The sequence below is a fragment of the Phocoena sinus genome, chromosome 3 (assembly GCF_008692025.1).
Source record: "Phocoena sinus isolate mPhoSin1 chromosome 3, mPhoSin1.pri, whole genome shotgun sequence".
Lineage (NCBI taxonomy): Eukaryota > Metazoa > Chordata > Mammalia > Artiodactyla > Phocoenidae > Phocoena > Phocoena sinus.
In genome coordinates, this window is record NC_045765.1 from 65390272 (window position 1) to 65410418 (window position 20147).

Here is a 20147-nt window from a genome sequence, read left to right on the forward strand (position 1 = left end):
TCAATCTATTATAATTAGCAATGCCCCACTCTCGCCACTCATTGGTCTCCATCACTTCAGCTGGTTTTGTTTCTTCATAATATTTATCATTATCTGTAATCACTTTTCTTCATGTGTTTGCTGGCTTATTTTCTCTCTCCTCAAACCAGAGTGTAAGTTACGTGAGAAAAGGGGTCTTGTTTGTCTTCTGTGCCCCTTTCAACTCAAACCTACAACATTACCTGCATGAATGAATGAGTGACATGATCCTATTCCTAGGTAAATCCCTAGGTATGGCAGAGTTATTTAAATAAGATAAACTGTGCAGCAAGAGTCCCCCAGAGGATCACTGATGTCTAGAGTTCCACCACATTCCTCACCTATTGATATTAAATGCAGCATTAAGAAAATGTAGAGCTAGACCCAATCATAAAATGTATGATGGTCTTCAGTAATGTAGAAAATATAGAAGATTGGCAAGTGGGGAAAGAGCTGCCTTCCTAGTCTCAGGGGAAGAGGATAATTACCCCAACACTCCATGACTAAGAGAAGCCAGTACCTCAGCTTCTTTTTTCTTAAGGACAGTGCGGCTGCCAGCAGTTTGAGGCACATCCAGTGTTTATGCGAAAGGAAATTTTGTAACTGGAGTTTTTAAAAAGAGAAAAAAGATGGGGTTGGGTGGGGGGTGCTAAGTGCTTCCAGCCAGGGAAAACCAACCCTAGGATGTTTTTATACAGCTATATACAAACACTCAACTCAGACTGTGGCTTCTGCCTGCAGGTAAATGTCCTTTGGAATATATTACTTACCTGAGATTGACAACAACTCTGGATATACTTAGGGAATATGTGGCTTCGCTTTCTTTTAAAGATTTATAGTAAATATCTATGGGGCTTCAAACCATAACTCATGAGACACGCAATTTAATTTCTTTGAGGATGTGGACCATGTCACTTGTTCACTCTGTGACCCTACTTGAACCCCTGCTATGTTGGCTGCACAGCAGACACTGACACTTCCTTTCAGGGGAAGTTCACTGAAAGGAATGAACACTGGACAGCAAGAAAGCAAGATCTCCTTGAAGGGATAAGATGTCATAACAAAATGACTTTCTCCCTTTCCCAATCTTTAATGCCAAGAACTGTTTGTACTCTTTCTGTGAGAAATCAACAAAGAGGATTAGGTAATACAACGCATCTCTGCTAAAAAAAATCATTCAGTTTTCCTTTGGCAAATCTATATTTATTTCTCTCTCTCCTCCTCAACTTGTCTTCAGGTAAGTGGTTAGAGATTATTACACAAACACTAGTCTTTCCTCAAAGAACTTTAATTAAGAGTTAGAATACTTAATAACTAAAAGCAAACAGGAGTTCTGCTTTCAATTCTCAGTTCTCTCAAATTCTCTGCAGCTATAGTATTTCCCCCAAATCAGTGCATTACAAATTCAGAGAGGTGAAAAGACTATTTCATTTCATTTAAAAATGTCAAAGGAAAACACCTTGAAAAAAGACTTGTAGCAAATATGACAAACTGTTACTTCCTTTATTATATGAAATGAGAGCTCAAACGAATAAGATAAAACATTATGTGCCAAGGAGATAAATGAGTAAAAGACTCAGAAGAGGTATTTTAAAAGGGAAATACAGCTAGAAAACTATCCCACCTTGCCAGTAATCTTAACAAAGAAATTAAAAATGTTTGTTTCTAGTCTATAAAATTATAAATAAAATTAGAAATCTTTTCCTCATTTTTTTTTTTAAAAATAGGACATTCTTTGTTCAAACAGAATATCACTATGAAGCCCAAGCAAGTTGGGTTTCATCAACCGTATTTGACAGGGTGGGCCATGGAAACTGGCCTATTCTCCCTGTTCTCCATCCTACAGCGACTTTTGAGGAAGCTTAAAAAGCATAACGTGTTTTAGGTGTTACCCACGTAAGTAAAATGTAAGCGTTACTGACTGACAACAACAACAACAAAAACAACTAGTGTCGGGCTTCCCTGGTGGCGCAGTGGTTGCGAGTCCGCCTGCCGATGCAGGGGACACGGGTTCGTGCCCTGGTCCGGGAAGATCCCACATGCCGCGGAGCGTCTGGGCCCGTGAGCCATGGCCACTGAGCCTGCGCGTCCGGAGCCTGTGCTCCACAACGGGAGACGCCACAACAGTGAAAGGCCCGCGTACGGCAAAACAAACAAACAAACAAACAAAAACAACTAGTGTCTAGTTTTCCATGAAGGACACTGGAAGACCACTATTTTTAATACCACTCAGTATCAATAAGAGACTGTGCAGTGGGCATACTCCCACATTGTCGATGAGATTCTAAATCACATCCACCACTCTGAACAGCAGTCTGGAAATACGCCATAAAAAAATCACCAAAATACCCATGCCCTTTGACTACCTTCACTTCTGAGGCCCTACAGAAAAAAATTAATGCATGAATCCAACCATTCAATAGATACTTACAGAGCAAATGATCTTGCAAAAGTTAATGTTGCTAATAAAGGATGAGAGGAAATAAGAATGGCTGGGGGCATGGTCTAGAAAAGCCATGAAGAAGTTCATTAGGTAGTGCTTACTATGTCCTATACTGAAGGAGGCTTTCATTTTACTGGAGGGCACTAATTCCTTAAATTACATAGTCCAGATATCATATCATCAAAGAATACAATGAAAACTATAAGAGAAAATATGTAGCTTGTGGCATTATAATTATTCTACTGGGAATCCTCAGGTAAGACCACAACTTTGATACTGGCAAAATCTCCTGGAGGAAAATAAAGGTCTTTCTGGGACTCCTTGTCTTAGCTATGGATGTCGGGAATCTTTAGCTATTTGAAGTACTCCTGACCAAAGAAAGAGGAAGGATGGCTTCTCCCACAAGGAGGCAGGTCAGGAGTTAGATGGAAGGTCTCTCCATGGCAAACTCCAAGCTTAAATTTACAAGCATTTTGTAAATAAGATTATCCAGTTTCAGATTCTTCTCAGTGTTATCTCTCCTGTGTAATTCCATATCTTTAATAAAGTCTTATTTAAATGCCTCCAGCCTCGTCTCAGTTGTGCTGTGGGTAAAGAAAGGCAACCTCTGTCACCATCCTTCAAGGGCGGCTGGTTTTGATTTGATTACAGGCTGAGAAACTTCCTTGTAGCCTCAAGAATGCTTAGACAATCAGACAGTGAAAAAATAAGCTTCTCAAAATACAAATGAGACCAGGAAAAGGACAACAACTTCTGAGGGCAAAAAAGCAAACGAACTAATAAAGACAAGCTTTAGGCTAATGCAACTGTCTCTGCGGGTCTATTTTCAGAAGGGGGCAATTTATCAAAAATTCATGGAAATGATTGCTTGAGGTGGTGGGGAGACAAGTGCAAATCAAAGCAAAGTTTCTTTTTAAGTTTACAGCAAAACCAAACAAAAAGATATTCTGATGTAATCACTTATTCAAAAGAAAACAAATAGAGAAACAAGTATAATCATTGTTATTAGTTTTTGTGTGTTATTTAAAGACCAGCATTTTAAAAGATGATCTAATTCAACCCTTGGAATAACTGCTTTCTGTAAACACAAAATAATTTCATAACCAGATGCATGCTATGTTTACAGAAATTTTAATCCGTCTAAACATGAAGTGGACTGGATTGCCAGTCTGTCTTCTCCTGCCTCAATATAAAACACATTAGTACATTCCTGATATCTTCCTTTTATTTTCTCTGACTTGTTTTGTACTCATTTTATCTTGGGGTTTTGCATACATCTTTGTAAGTCAGTTAAACTATGTTCTGGAAGAAAGTGGAGTATAAGCAAAGAAAAACTATTTTCTCTCAATTATTTTCTTTTTCTTTCTGAAGTTACGTTTTCTCTCTGACAACGATTACTCTTACCTTAGGTTGTTTGCAAAGGTAGCGACAAAGTTCTCCAATGTACTGAAACACAGTCACATTATACTTTTTGCAGTCGTTCCAAAATTGGCTTGCTGAAAATTTCTTCTTTAACACACAAGTAGCACCTACAAGAAAAGGTATAAAAAGGCAAAAGGGAAAAAAAATTCAAGGGCAGAATTAACATAAAACACAAATGATGTTGCTCTGTCTAGAACACTTTTGCTCACTTTCAAGGCTTTTATAAACCATCAGTGAACATTTATATCAAGCTCATTTGAAAACATTAATCTTACAGTCCAATAAGTCTTTTAAAAATATTCATGTTGTAGTTTTATATTTTGACCGTAGATATACTTTTTGCAATATATGGGATGAAAGAAGCAGTCAAAATATGTAGAATTACAAGTATTAGAGCATAAATATAGATAAGGTCATCCTTGCTCACAGAAACCAAGAATATTCACTTACTTTCAACGTTGAATATATACATAGTATTCATTTTTAAAAACTTTTAAGCAGTCTCAATATAGTTTGAGATTGAGAGCTGGTAAGGTAGAGTTAGGATGAAAGCACCAACAAAAAGGTTCATTGATGACTGCTAATTTTAACAACCTAATTTTAATAACAATGTAAGTCATATGAATATGTTCCAAGGAAAATGCTAATGTCTTGACCCTCATCTTTATTTATTGTGGACATTGACCATATTTTAAATATACTATTCTATAAGATTACTTTATAGTATTTTAGACAGACATAAATAATGGTGAATTATCTCTGTATATTATTTCTGGGCTAACCAGTAACAGACACATAATCTCAGCATGGTTATGAATGGAATCTACTGAGTCACCAGCTCTACCAACTGACTTCTTGGGTATCTGGGGTACACTGTTTGCAAAGATAGCCTCAACAATTTCTCCTACGCCCTTACCTTTGCAGTGTGAATTTGCCACCCTTCCCTTCAAGGAGTGGGGTCTCTTTCCCCACTCTTCAAATCTTGAATTTAAACTGGCTTGTGACTTGCTTTGATCAACAAAGTGCAGGTGAAATGATCCATGTTACTTCCGAGGAGGCTAAGACTTAAGAGCTACACAGCTTCTGAGTTCACCCTCTGGGAAGGCTCCTACCACCATTTAAGGGCAGGGGCAGCAACCACTCAAGGGTGAGCGACCACATGGAGAGGGAAGCCCTGTCTACAGCCAGATCCAACCACAAGGCCAAATTACTGCTCTTTCCACTTCAGGCATACACTGAAGTATGTGATGAAATTGTGTCCTTTTAATAAATATTTTTTTTATAATTGTATAACATGCACACGATCACTCTGAATTCTACTGATAGAGAGTTTTGCACTTTAATGAAGGCAAGTTCCAATTATTAGGCATTTTGAGAACTTATGAAACAGAAAATAAAAGCTTACCTAACTCAATACATCCACCAATTCCCAGGAGAGATCCTGCACTGTGATACAGAGGAAGGGATATATAAATGATGTCATTGGAAGTACAACCAAAAGCCCATAATCCAGCAGAACTCTTCATAGCCTGCAGCTGACAAATCACAGCTGCTTTTGGGAGACCTAGAAGAAAAGAAAGAAAGAAAGAAGGAATAGAATAGATACTATGCTGGTATCAACTACAACAGCAGTTGAGAAAAAAATACATCAAAATGGTCTATATCCTTGGTAAAAGGGGCCATACAAATGTCAGCTACAACTGTAATTAATCTCTAGAATCTTAGATCTACCCAGAAGGATTAAAACTATAAAATTACACAGAGTTTGAGATCTTGTAAGGTTCAAAGAGCCATATCTGCTATAAAGATGCCAAAAATATATCATTCTTTCTCTGGTTCAACATATTTACCGAATAAAGCCCAAGTTGTCATGGGTTTTTGGTGACAGCAGCACATGTAGCTATGAACCCCAGTCTACAGTGACTTCCAGACACTCACCAGGGTGAGCCTCAAGTCCGCCTTGCTGCTGCACCTGCTTTGATATTTTCTGACAGGGTTTGTGCTCCATTTCCATTAACTGTAAGATCTCATACACAAAATTGGCATGATCTTGCCTACCATCCTAACCAAAATTCATTTATTACATTTTTTCAAAAGAAGTTTCTGTGGCTTTTCCTGATAGAGTGGCATCTCACACCCTAAAAGAGTTTATTGTCATCCACATGTACTGGGAATCCCTCCAAAATTTCTTCTCAAAGCCATGTATAAAGATTTTGAGTGAGACTAGCATCCTTGATTCTTGATAATGCAATGCCTTTCTCTTCTTCATTGAGAGAATCAAATATTTATGCATTTTCTGCTTCCGAGAAGTTCCCACCTACTGCTCTTCAGTCACCATATTCCCTACTTTCCATATTGTTCCTGACCTCATGGCAACCCAGCCTTAAAAATAACTTTTCAGTTGGAGGTATGTCGAAAAAAGAAGGATGCTTTATCTAGTTATTTTCCACCTGTGTGCTTATGTCACTCCTGTAAAGCACTTTGGTGAGCAAATTAGTCATGTTTTCGTTCCTAATTTGGTTAGCTTTAAATGAATAATGATCTCATTAATTTATTATTAAACCATTCAAGGTACTCAGACTTTTTGATAAATGAGACAACAGATAGGAGCTTATCCAACAAATGAAAGTGATCAAAGGTTCATGGAGTTTAAAGTTTTAAAGAAGGAAAGAAGAACCAACAGAATAAATGAAGCATGTTAAAACTGCAAGTTAGAGTCCCTTCTTGGAAGAGTTAGAAAGCACATTAACATATTAAAGCTTTCGACAAGCCCAACAGTACAGAAATGTTACTATTTTTTCAATGATGTTTCTCAAGCTCATGTGGTCATAAAGCCCCTTTACAACTTTTATTTCCCTTCTTTGTAGACATGAAGGGACATGCTGTGCCACATGCTTGGAGAAATGCTACCTTAGATGGTCTCTGAAGTCCTTTGTTCTTCTAACCGTCTATGAATCCCTAGCATTGAAACTCCCCACATGTCCGCAGATGTGAGGAGACCACTGGGATAAGGTCCAGGCGTAAAGGTGGGAGTGAGGCTGTGTCCAGTGAATTGGGGATTAGCAGGAAGAAGGAGGAACAGATGATATCAAGAGAAAACCAATTTAGGGGCAGGGATGAAAAAAATCTGGGGAATTCGGGGATAATTTTGGAAAAAGGAAAAAATCCATAAGATTAAGGAGAAGGAGAGACAAAAGTAAATAGAGACGTAGATGGTGATAGCAACTGGCCCCAAGCACAGCGTGGAAGGCAGTTCTGTCTTTTTCCCCCTCTCACTACTTACCGGAGTGGCTGAAGGCAAGGCTGCTCTGACCAGGCTTAAATAGCCTTTCCTAGAGATCTTCAGGCACCTAACCAATTTCAGTGAGCAACAACAGAACCAGAAGTTGGCAGACTGAACACATACATAGGCCAAAAGAATGGAATTGGAGATGACAGCAACACAATTTTAGAAAGGCAGATGGGGACTTCCCTGGTGGTCCAGTGGGTAAGACTCTGCACTCCCAACGCAGGGGGTCCGGGTTCATCGGGGAACTAGATCCCACATGCATACCGCAACTAAGAATTCACATGCCACAACTAAGACCCAGCGCAGGGAGAGAGGGAGGGAGGGAGGGAGGGAAGGAAGGAAGGAAGGAAGGAAGGAAGGAAGGAAGGAAGGAAGAAAAAAAAAAAGAAAGGCAGATGGACAACTGGTGACTGACACAGCAGACCCAAGAAGATGAAACCGAAGCTGAAGCCTTGAAGAAAGTTGGTTTGCTCCCACAGAACCCCAGCGAGGCTCAGAAACTTGATGACCAGGTACCCCCCCCCAGGTGGAATATCAATATGGAACTATAAAGAGGGAGCTAAGTGGGAGTTATGTTTAAGAAGCAATTCCATCAGAGTCATAGATAAGGGAATCACCCCTTGTTCATCAAGATCTCACAGAATCTCCCAGGTCAAAGACATGTGAATGGTATAAAAACTGACCTCAATCCTTTCCTTTCTCAGAGACATTCTAAGTCTGTTCCTGGGTCCATGGATATAATATTTTGGTGAGCTTGGGCAAACAGGACTTCACAGTAGTAAAATGATTAGGCAAGATTCAATATAATCCAAAATGATCCCTTATAACCTGCCTGAAAGGGCCTATGAGCAAACTCTACTGCCGTCATCTAACTTTTCCAAGTCTCATTTCTTTACATCACTTCGTAACTTGCACCAACACCTTCATCGTTATCAACATTATAAGATTTTTATGTGAGAATCAAGTGATTTTTATGATAATAGGTGACATACTAATATTAATTCTCATGTTCATTACAATTATCATCACTTAATTCAGCTCTGGGTTTTGAGTTGCAAAACATCAGCTTATATTAGAGACAGAGAACAAGAGAGATGCTTTTAATAAAAAATGTCAATGAAGCCTCTAACAAGGCTCAACGTGAGACAGGCTGGGAGCTGGCGCCTGGGATCCTTTATTGGAGTTGCTTCACCTTGAGCAACAGAATACAAAGAAACTATAAGGGACTAAAACTTATAGTGCATGCACAGTTGAGGCAATTATGAACAATAAAATACAAAAAGGCCACAGATCAACTGCCATTTCTGAGGTGCCCGGAGCAAAAGCAGGGTACTGCATGTGATCCCTGCACGAAGTACCACCAAGGGGGTGGGCAGAACACCTAAGCCACCCTCCAGCCCAACCCACCAATCCACCCCCACCCTCACCCCATTTAAGGAACCAGTCCCTCCTCAGGGAGTAAGGGCACCTGTTAACTTGTTTTCACTTCCTCATGTGCAGCATGAGTCCCAGTAAAGCCTAGCATGAATCCCTCATCTGACCTCTTATCAATTTCTGTTGAGTAGAACCTAATCAATTTCTATTGATTAAAGAGTCCAAGGGCCCTAGTCAGTAAAAAAACGTGATTTTGTTACATTCTTTGATAGCTTTGTATTTCTAAAGCATGACATCTACTATATGCCTAATTCTGTATGTTGCTCTGCTCTGATCTCTACAAGACCCCATGTTGCTCAGAACTTTAAGCTAACAGGAGAGGCTATCTGTATAAATTTCCCTGTATAAGATCATTCACAATCCAAATTTGGAAGAATGTCAAGAAATGCTTTTGATATTTTAAAATGCAAAAAATAAAAGAAAATAAAATGACAGCCCCAGATTGCTTCCTCCACACTGGTATAAGATCTGATGTGTATTCTCTGGAAAAAGATGAGCCTCTGGAAACACCAGGAAGAAGAGAGGTTGAACAAGTAGGGAGAATAAAACAAAGTCTGCATCCTTCTCCAGCTCCCTTTTCACACTTGACTAGTTTTCCCTTCAGGATTTTTATCTGAGGAATCTAAGGCGCCCAGAAGTAAAAATTGACAGTCACGAATCTCCCAACAAAATGTCGTGAGCAATGAAACTAACCAGCCCACAATCCCACTCAATCACACAGAGCTTCTAGTTAGGATTTGGTTTGTTTTTGTGTGTGTGTGTTTTGGTGGCTGCATTTTAAATATGCACAGCCAAAGGTCACCAGATACTTGAGAAAATCCTCTAGGGTAAAGAACAGAGAGCAACATAAAACAAAAGATAAAAGGATGTCAGAGAAAATAGAGACAGGGTAGAGAGGAGAAATTTTCAAAAAATATTAATATTCTGAGAGATATGAGACGATGAAGTATCAATAATACAAAAATAACATGCTACAAAATGAGAAATAGTAAGAGAACACAAGGGTTAAAAGATAAATCTCTCAAAAAGTAAATCAAGGGGTCCCATCAGTGAAAAACAGATTTTTTTTTTTGGCTGACTGCTAAAAGCTAAATTACAGAAAGTCATCTCTTGTCAAAAGGTTTACACCTTCCCATGTTGGTTTTAAAAGCATGTCAAACAATCCACATCAGATGCCATAAACGTGAACTGCAAGAGGAAACGGTACAATCTTAGTGAATGGGAACTGGAATCAAAAGGGTTTGCTGTCCTTCCTAGAGTGCTCTAAAATGTCAAGGCAGTTGCTTGTGTTTAACTGTGAACAAATAAAAATTCATTGTTTTGCACTTAAAAAAAAGTAAATCAAAAGGTAAGAGAAGGAAAATAGGATATAAAAGATTAGAAAATTAATAACTAAGTGCAAGGAGGCCAATCTTTAAAAAGTTAGAGTTCCAAAGATAAAAGAACGAACAAGCAAACAAATATAATAGAAGGAGGGAATGGGCAGAAAGAATGGAAATAAAGAAGGAAAAAGAAGAATATGTAGACACCTTTAAAAAAAAATTTTCAAGTACCTAGACTTGCAACACATGAGTTTCTAGATTTAAAAGGCTTACAAATTTACCAGCAAAATGGATAAGTAAGACTGGTTCCAGTACAAATAATCATGATATCAGACTACTGAAGGCTAATAAAAGATTCTAAAAATCCCCAAAAAGAAAGAAAGAAAAACAATACCAGGTTGCAAGTAAAGTATTAGAAATCAGAAAGAAAAAGACTTCTCAATATGTGTATTGGAAGACAGAAGATAAAAAAGCAATGCCTTCAAGCCCCTGCATCAATATCATTTCTAATCTAGAATTCTATACAAAGCAGTGTAAGGGTAGAAAAAGACACTTTCAGGCATATAAGGACTTAAAACATACCTGCTAAATACTCTTTATCAAGCAGCTAATGAAAGCAGTGCAGTGATAAAATGAAAAGCAAACTAAGGAAATGAATTTAGAATCTAAGAATCAGGGGATCAGAAAAAAAGAAAAGAGTTGAAGGGAATTCTCAGGGTGATGGTGAGGAATGAACCCAGGACAGTAAGACAGCAACATGTCAAGACTGGAATCATAGGGAGGAAAGCTCTGGGAAGGGTGCAGCCAAGAACGTGGCCTTGACAGAATACAGACTAGCTTTTCAACATCTAAAGGTGAGTTACTTTTTGATAAAGGGTTGGGTACGAACCATTTATAGGTGTATAGAAAACTAAGCAAGCAAACAAACAAAACCAAATGATTAATCCAAGGCTGGGGAGAGTTTTACATGAAAGGAAATAAATATAATTTTGTTATACTATAGAGCTCAGCAAGAAATAGTATTTACTAAGTTAAGATACTGATACCAATCAAACAAAAATTTATGATGAAACAATATTAGGGTGATATTGGGGAAAGAAAGTATCTGCACCAGAGAGAAAGAAATGAGTGGAGGGAGAGAGTGGTAAAGAAAGAAGATAAAATCCTCACCTTCCATTGTGGAAAAGCAGTACGTACTTTTTAGTAGGTATCTATTAAGTATCCAGTAAAATACTATTAATAAATCTATTCAGATAAATGGAGGTGATTACAGAAGGAAAGATCTAAAAAATACTGAATGTAATTGGTTTCAGGATGGAGAAATAGAGGGGTAAGCAGGGTACTTTTCTCTAAAATTTTTAAAACTATTAGAATTTTTCATCTCTATGCTGTATAACTTTAATACAAATAAATATCAAACAGAAGAAATTAATAGCGCTTTTGCTTTCAGCCTGTTGTGCAAATGTATCAAACACTCTGGTTTTAATCTTCAAGAACAAAAGATGTTAATAGTCTGCTCCACACTATTCTCTTTTGGGGTGGGGAGGGGGGTCGGAGGGAGTGGGGAGAGGTAAAGATTGTTTTGAAGAGCAGAGTCACTTTCTATTTTTACAAGAAAACACAATAAAAACAAATTTGTCAAGTACCTTCCGTTGGAAGTTTTCAAAGCATATAATTTCCAAAATTTTATTGTCTCTTTCAAAGTCCAAAGTCAGTCTGAATTTATGCTGGCGACCTGATACCTATTAGCATTTCCTAGTTCATTTATCAAAGCTGTTGCAAACAAAGTCAAAAAGAAAACCATAGTCTACTCTCCAGCATAGAGATCATTGTTAGCCTCCAAATAGGAAAAAGGAAAAGAAAAAAGTAAGAAAATTTTACTAATGCAATAGTAGTTTTGCTTACAATACTACCTGTGCGTAAGAAATTAGTACCAATATTTTTAATATGCCTCTATTTCAAACTTCCAGTCATCTTCAAATTAATTACAAAAGCTTACTTAGACTACCAAAGATATCATTCAATTTTTCTTAAGAATCAATTAAGTTTAACATTTCTTTTGAATTCTCAGGTAGTTTCACATTCTTTGTGTGTGTGTGTTGTTGTTTACCTAAAACAGGGAAAGTTTAGTGACTTGATTCTATTCTGTATCCTTCCTCAAACCTGCAATGCCTTCAAGATTTCCTGTTTCTCACATGTTCCAATCAACTTATGCAAAACGAGGAGAGCCAGCTACAGGTGCTTAAATTGCAGCTACACTTGGATTGTGCTTAAGATTTAACATTTTATACAAGAATGAAGAAAACTGCTTTAAAGTAGACTAATGGATTTTTTTAATCCAGCAGGATAATTAGAAACTACTTAAACTAATCTTTTCATTTTATACATTAGGCATCTAAGGGAAGCTAGCAAAGATCCTGCCAAAGAAGCTGGCCAAATTCCACACTCTGAGCAACCGGGTTGGGTCAAGTCTTCACACATTCCTGTGCCATTTGTATTACCAAACTTGAAGAAAATCTTTCCACATGTGACAATGGCCAAGTGAACATGGTGACTTGTCAAGTTAAAGTTAAAACAATTACCTTTTTCATCCAAGTTTGGGAGTTCAAAGATCTAAGAACCCCAGGCCTTCTTGGATGCATGCATTCTGAGACGTCTGGTGACTATGAAACCGAGCCCCCCTAAAACCAAGTTCTCTTACCAACTTTATGATTAATCTCTCTACATCCAAAGCTTTGTTCCCTTTCTTGTCCCCTCTGACCTCAATTCTGGGCTAACTGAACAATAATCAACCAGAGTCAGATGACTAAAATTGCTCTTGTGGATAACATTGTTAATGTACTAAAGTAGCTATTATACATATCATTAACTAAAGTAGCTATTATACATATCATTAACGTGTAAACTCGGGTTGTTTCTCCAGGGTGAGATGAGCTCACAGACCCTCAGGCCATGAACCACCTGGTCAGAGAGTTGTAAACCAGAGACAGCCTGACTCCCCGGAAACTGTCACAGAAATGTCACAAGCTGATGATTAACCCTAGCTTCTTTGTTCTTCCCCTTTAAGAAACCCCTGACTCAAAGATCAAGCTGGAGTGGATCTGAGGCTGGGCACCCTGCAATAAATCCTTACTGGGCTGCAGACTCCCACTGTCAGAGTTTGGCTTTCTGTGTCAAGGGCACATGAGTTCTTTGCTCAGCTACAACTACACATGGCAGAGATTTGCCTGAAACTGCTGCTTTGCAAATACGCTGCATTCTTCTTAAGTTTCAAGAACAGATGTATCTTACCTGTTGTTCCAGAAGTGAAAATATAAAGATAAGGAGTCTTGAGGTTTGAGGCAACATGGTGGCTATGTGGCACCTGACTGTCAGATGCTGTGCTCAGCTTTTCTTTGAGTGAAATTATGCCTTGTGGAACAGACTCTTTCATTGCCCAAACACTGATATCTGCTGGGAGGCTCGGAAGGATCTCTTCTATAGTTTCAAGCAAATCTGAAAGCCAAAGGGTTAGGAGTAAGTAAATAAGACATAAATCTCAAAGCACTCACCTTGTGTGTTCTTTTGCATGTTGGAACAGGGATGATATGTAAATACAACGCTTACTTCCTTTTCATGTTGGATAAGTAACATCCCAGCCATTTTATGAGTATGTTTCAACATGGCCAACAGAAAGGAAAATGTAGTTATTACCTGATTTAATCAATGCAAATAGCCCAATTCAAATTGAACTTTGGAGATTCCATTATCCGGATTGTGTTTTTTTCCCAACTTTTAAATAAAACTCTATTTTCATACTTTGCTTTACATTTAAATTCAGGACACTGCACTAAACATTCTCCTTGAAATACAACTCAGTAGCTCATTATTCCAAAAAGTCATCTGTCTGTCACTGTTTAGTTCTACTATAATGTAATGATCCAGGAGAAACACCTGACTGGATTCACAAGATTATGGCTTAGAGACCATTTCAGAGTGAAAAGTTAAATGAGGAGATTCAGAGATGCTCTTTCCTCTGGATTAGAATAATTGAAGGTAAAAGGTCTTTGAAAGCAAAAGGAGAAAAAGAACACCTTCCAGAAAAGGCAGTAGAATCCACAGTGCACAGCAGGCTATGACAATGGCAGGTGAGAGCGGGCTGGTGAAAGCAGAGCCTGTGTCAGCAGCAGTGGGATCCAAGGCCTGGCTAGAACCCACGTCAAGCAAAAAAGAAGGCAGAGGAGTAGAAAAGCCAGAAACACGGGTGTCTTCAGGCATGGAGAGCTTAGGGGTGCTCACAAGGTCAAGGGTCTGGGTTGAAATTCAGACTGGAGAAAGGAAAAGGGATACTTCTCTCAGGAAGCATCTACTGTACACATTAACAAACGAGCAACTGTGGAAGGGAGACTGTGTTGAGTCACTCTGGGAGATTGAATTAGACCTTCTTAATTTGATCTTTAATGTAGGAGAAACTGTCGTCTGTCCAGGAGGAGGGTAGTAGAGAAGGAGGGAGATGGAGAGTGGGTGCAGGTCCTCCAGAAGGAAATATTCAGCGTGAAGGTATCTAGCACTCTATGGGGTACAAAAGAAGCAGAGCATTGGCATTCCTTGGATGAGGTGGAAGCGATCGAGGCATCATTTTTTTTTTTCCAGAGTAGAGAGACAAACAGTTATTTATATTCTTTAAGTTCTTTTAATATGTAACACTCCTTTCCTTTAACATGGATCTTTAACAGTGAAGATCCACTTTCAAGTTCTACATGGGTGCTCCAGTTTTATTATCGTATTATAATACATCACACTTTTCTAAGATAAAAGCGATTTCTGAGTGCTATATTATTTATCTTAAAATCTACATTAACATCCACGGGGATATTAAGCAGTGGCCTTTTAGAGTTAATGTAAGGAATGCCAAAGATTACCAGCAACCACCAGAAGCTAGGAAGAGGTGAGGAAAGATTCTTTCTTAGACTCTTCAGAGGGAGCATGGCCCTGCAGATACTTTGATTTTGTACTTTTAGCCCCCAGATCTGTGAGGGGATGAATTTCTGTCATTTTAAGCTACCCAGGTTGTGTTATTTTATTACACCAGCCCTAGGAAACTAATTCAACCAAGGTCACAAGTTGGTGGACAGAACTGTTAGTCTAACCTAACTCTAAAATCTATATATTACCTCATTAAAGAAATCAATGATAAAAAATATTATTAAATGTAAAATATACCCTGGTCAGAATGATAAGGTCCATATAAATAAAACCTGTCCATCTAAATAATTACATTTTAAAATAATTTTTAAACAAAAAATAAAAAATAATCACCAGATATATTCTATTTTGAAGCTGAATTCAGGGTGCTGCATTAAACATCTTCCCGGAAATGTAAATCACTGTCTCGTTATTTCAAAAAGCCATCTGTCAGCCCTTAGTTCTACTATAATATAAAACATTTGAAAAAAACTCATGATTTACCTCCTCAAAATCTATAACCCAAATTGTTCACAAAGAAGCGGCAAGAGAAATACATCAAATAGGACTAGGAAATTCACAAGAAAACCTGCAAGAAAACTGCAAAAACACAGAAAAATGATAAGGAGTTGAAATATCAGGGTTGGGGAGGCAAACTGGGGCTTGAAATTTTTTGAGTTAATTTTTATTTCTTTAACAAATCCAAATAAAATAACCTGTAAGATTCCAGAGAAAAATCTATTTGTACTGAGCATACACAGCATGCTGCTGTATACAGATTGTTTTGGCGAGAAGGAGAAGTGAAAAATTACAAGGAATGCCAGGGGAAGGACGAGTCATAAATAAATGAAAAAGCAGGACAAGCACATGATCTGTACTTTGTATCTTCTTTTAACTTTTAGCACTAGATTTTGTTTAAATGATTCTCCTGGGCATTCTGAACATATAAGGTTAAGTCTCTGACTTGACCCATTTCATTACCTTAATTTCAAATTTCTCACCTGGAATTGTAAATTCACAGCACAAACTTCATGTATTCTTAATAATATGTGTGTCAAAATTGGCAAAATAAGTACAAAGAAAGTTACAATATGATTAACTGTGGTCCCAAATCTTTGTTAGAATTGTAGAGTCCAAAAAATCAGAGTACTTAGAGTGATGACTTTTACAAGAAAAAGGAAGTGAGTGGATTTCCTAGGAATCAGAGGAGATACAATTTAATCTCCTTCATACATTACAGTTAAATTGACTTAGCTGAGACATTTAGAATTATCAAATAGAATTTTATCTAACCAAATTATTTCTTCAATAGTGGTAGGAAGTGTGGATGAGGATAGTGAAAATTGAAATAAAAATTTGAAAAGTCTTGTACGGGATAAAGAATCATTATTTACTTATCACTGTCAATCTTTCTTAATCAAATGGAAAGTTTTAGTGTCATTTTGCAAGTTAATTTTAAATATTAAGTCCCACCACAAAATAGCATGTGTTTAAATACTTCATGGAAACGTGTTTGTGTTTCAGGAAGATTTACTCTTTAGTGAAGTGTCCTACCATTGAAACCCATAGAACTGTAAGCATCTCAAAATGATGCCTGTCCTACTCCATCCTTCCACTGACTGTGCCTGGCACACACACCAGGTGCTGGATATGGAATGGAGCTCTGTCCAAGGGATCCACTGTAGGTGCAGGTCTTATCAGTAAATTACCATAAGAAAATGAGACAGACGACAATTATACGAGATTTAACAAAGTCTGCACTACAGAAGACTGAATCTCTCTTTTCAAAGCAATAGATTCTTCCAGGAAATATGCACATGCAAGGCACTGTGTTAGGAGGGGTTGCAAGCATAAAAAGAGGTAAATTATGATCTCTGCTTACAATCTATTAGTTCTGTTTGTACTAATTAATTTCTTGTTTCTACACCATTATTATGCCTCTTATTCACATTTCTAAGACTATGAAATCAATGAGTAAAAATGTAATATATTCCTCTAATATGCCATTAGTGTGAATTATGTTATTCATTCTGCATTAAATACTCTTTTTTGGGGGCTTCCTTGGTGGCGCACTGGTTGAGAGTCCACCTGCCAATGCAGGGGACACGGGTTCGTGCCCCGGTCCAGGAGGATCCCACATGCCGCGGAGCGGCTAGGCCCATGAGCCATGGCCACTGAGCCTGCGCGTCCGGAGCCTGTGCTCTGCAACAGGAGAGGCCACAACAGTGAGAGGCCCACGAACCGCAAAAAAAAACAAACAAAACTTTTTTTTAAAAATTGAGGTATAGTTGATTTACAATGTTGTGTTAGTTTCTGGTGTACAGAGAAGCGATGCAGTTATACATACCTATATATTCTTTTTCATTATAGGTTATTATAAGACATTGAATGTAGTTTCCTGTGACCTTGTTGTTTAGCTATTTTATATATAGTAGTGTGTATCTGCTAATCCAAAACTCCTAATATGTCCCTCCCCCCTTTCCCCTTTGGTAACCATAAGTTTGTTTTCTATGTCTGTGAGTCTGTTTCTGTTTTGTAAATAAGTCCATTTGTATCATTTTTTTAGATTCCACATATAAGTAATATCATATGATGTTTGTGTTTCTCAGACTTACACAAATTATTTTTAAATTATCTTATTCTACATAAAACAAACTAATAGGTATCTCAAAGGTATTGCTTGTAGCTCTTAAAACACTGGCAAACATTTAACTTTAAACTTTTATGTGTTAATACAACTAATGTGAAATTCATCTGCACAGGGTTCACTTGAGCTTTCCATAATGCAAAGCAATATTCACACAGAAACCAAAGTGAAGTTATAGATCTCATCACATGCTCATAGTTACCATCCTACTGCTTAACAGCAGCTCAACAGGTTTCTCAAAGAACAAATGGGTAGGCTATGGTGTCTAAGAAAACTGATGCTTAAGTAAGCAATGTCCTAAAGCAACGTATATCATGATGTAGATAACAATACTTCTTATCAGGCCAGAAACTAATTTCATCATCAACAATGTGCCAGCTATTTTTACAAATATTAGTTTATTGATAATCCTAGAAAGTACACTGGGGCATAAGCCTTTCAACTGTGATAACATATTCTTCCCTGAAGCACCTTTATTAACTGCCCTGAATACGAGCACACAAGTTTGTAAATGGGTTTATGGGTTTTCACTTTCAGCTGTCCCCACATCTTTTGGGGAGTAGACAGTGTATTTATTATTGGCAAAATTGTGCAAGAAAATAAAAAGTAGAATACTTCATTTGACATTATTTCCAACACATCTCCTATTGCCAGTAAATAATTATTACTCAGATGTGTGTTTCTCCCATTCAGCCTTGCCACTTCTCTGAGGAGGCACAATCCCTCTTTAAATTGTTTTTGCTCCTGTCAGTATTCAAGCACCATTCCCTCACAGTAAACACATGTTCAACATATACTGTACATAAGAATCCCAGGGTCGGTATCCTCATGATCACTGAAGAAAATAACACATGCCTAGAACACTACCGTTTCCAACTAGTAAACCAGGAAGCCACTTAAACTTCCAATCAAAATCAGTTATTTTCTTTTGGAATGGAGGTAATCCTTGACAGAGCTGAGTCTAAAACGGGAAAAAAAATTGCAAAACAGCCATTCATTCCACTACACATAAAAATTAAAATAGATATGTGAGGCTATCATAGTACATGGATACAATACTACAGGTTCACATGAGCCATGTCTTATCTATCTGAATATGTATTACTTTCTATAGAACTTTCTCCAGAATTTAAAGGGTCTTATTTTTCCTCTACCTCTTCCTTTCGGTCTTTGAAAAGAAGATGTCTTTATGGTTGAAAGTCATTTGGAGAATTACAATGGCTTGATTGTTAACTGGAATATTTGCCCTGCACAGTCTGAATGCAACAGATCATAAAAAACGAACAGGGCAATGCTGCATGCATTACTGTAAGTTTAGAGAGCTGACATAGGATTGTACTTCTTGTGAAGAGAAACACAAAACCCTTCTGAGAATGTGGAGACACAAACTACTACTGAATATAAAGTAAAAAGGTTCTGGATAATATCAATATATATTTTTTAGTTATCCACTTATAATTATAATGATTTAATATGTGATATATTGAGAAAGGAGAGAGTGCAAAATACACACATGCAAGGAAATCTGAGATTCTGTGGATGTTTAGTCTAAACACTAAAGACTACAAAGTCTAAAATGCTTTGACTTTTGGGGAGTCATGATTCTAACATTTAGTGACATTGATATAAAATAACACAACCAGAAATTCCATTGATATATCTACTGCCAAAATCAGCTATCAAAAGAACAGCAGAGGGACAATTCATGGGCAAAAATAGGCAAGTAAGTAAACAGTTAATGAATGCCCAGATGTACCTTACAGTTTTTCATTAGATCATTCAATCACCTATTCATTCATCTAGGCAATAAATATTTATTGAGCATCTCCTTTACACTAAGTTCTGAGAATTTAGCAGCAAACAAAACAAACTTCCTTCTCTAAGAGCTTACATCTGAGTTCTTGACCTATTCCTCAGAGCCACACAAATATCTATACGTGAATTGGCAAACAGATCTTTACCATTCCATTGAGTCACTGGGATAGCCACAGCATACAGTGACTGAGGCCAGAGGATTGGTGGGAAAGTGATGAAACAAAGCAGACGAATGGATGGAAAATGACAGAGAGAGAAGGAAAAGGAGCAGGGCAGAGGGAGGGGTGGAAAGTGAAGGGAAGAGGAAAGGAAAAGATGGAGATGAGGGAATGAATGAGAACAAAGACAAAGGTATACCCAACAGGTTTTGAGATTTAGCATCAGAAAATCCAGGCTCCAGTTCCCATACTGCCTCTCCTAGAAGTAGGAGCTTAACAAGATTACCTGCCCACTCCCAACCATGCTTCCCTCATCTTTAAAACCAGGCTATGGCTGTGGTGAGGATGACATAAGATAATGTGTCTAAAAAGCAGCTTGTTATTTACACAGTACTTTAAAAATGGAAGAGATTATTATTTATTATTATCATTATTCTTATTATTGCTAAATATGTCAAAGGATATAATTACAAAAACTTTTAAAAGCCATACACAAACATCTCAACATTTTTCTGTTTGTTCCAAGTAAAGAGAAGAGCATATCTAGGTGGATGATAATCTTGGCAGCAGGCACTATTTGCAATATCAGAGTTGAAATATTGGGCGGAAAGAACTAGGTTTAATACAAGACTATTTAATTTTCAGTAAGTGCTGA

General features: G+C 37.6%; 1 protein-coding gene across 1 annotated transcript in view; it reads right to left on the minus strand.

Annotated features, from left to right (window-relative positions):
- Positions 1-20147, minus strand: part of SLC27A6 (solute carrier family 27 member 6) — a 64572-nt gene that overhangs the window by 39502 nt on the left and 4923 nt on the right. Inside the window, exons 3-5 of the mRNA XM_032625047.1 lie at positions 13220-13423; positions 5289-5447; positions 3866-3990 (exon numbers count right to left, since the gene is read on the minus strand). Coding sequence (XP_032480938.1) covers positions 3866-3990; positions 5289-5447; positions 13220-13423 — 488 coding nt within the window. The remainder of the gene's footprint in view (positions 1-3865; positions 3991-5288; positions 5448-13219; positions 13424-20147) is intronic.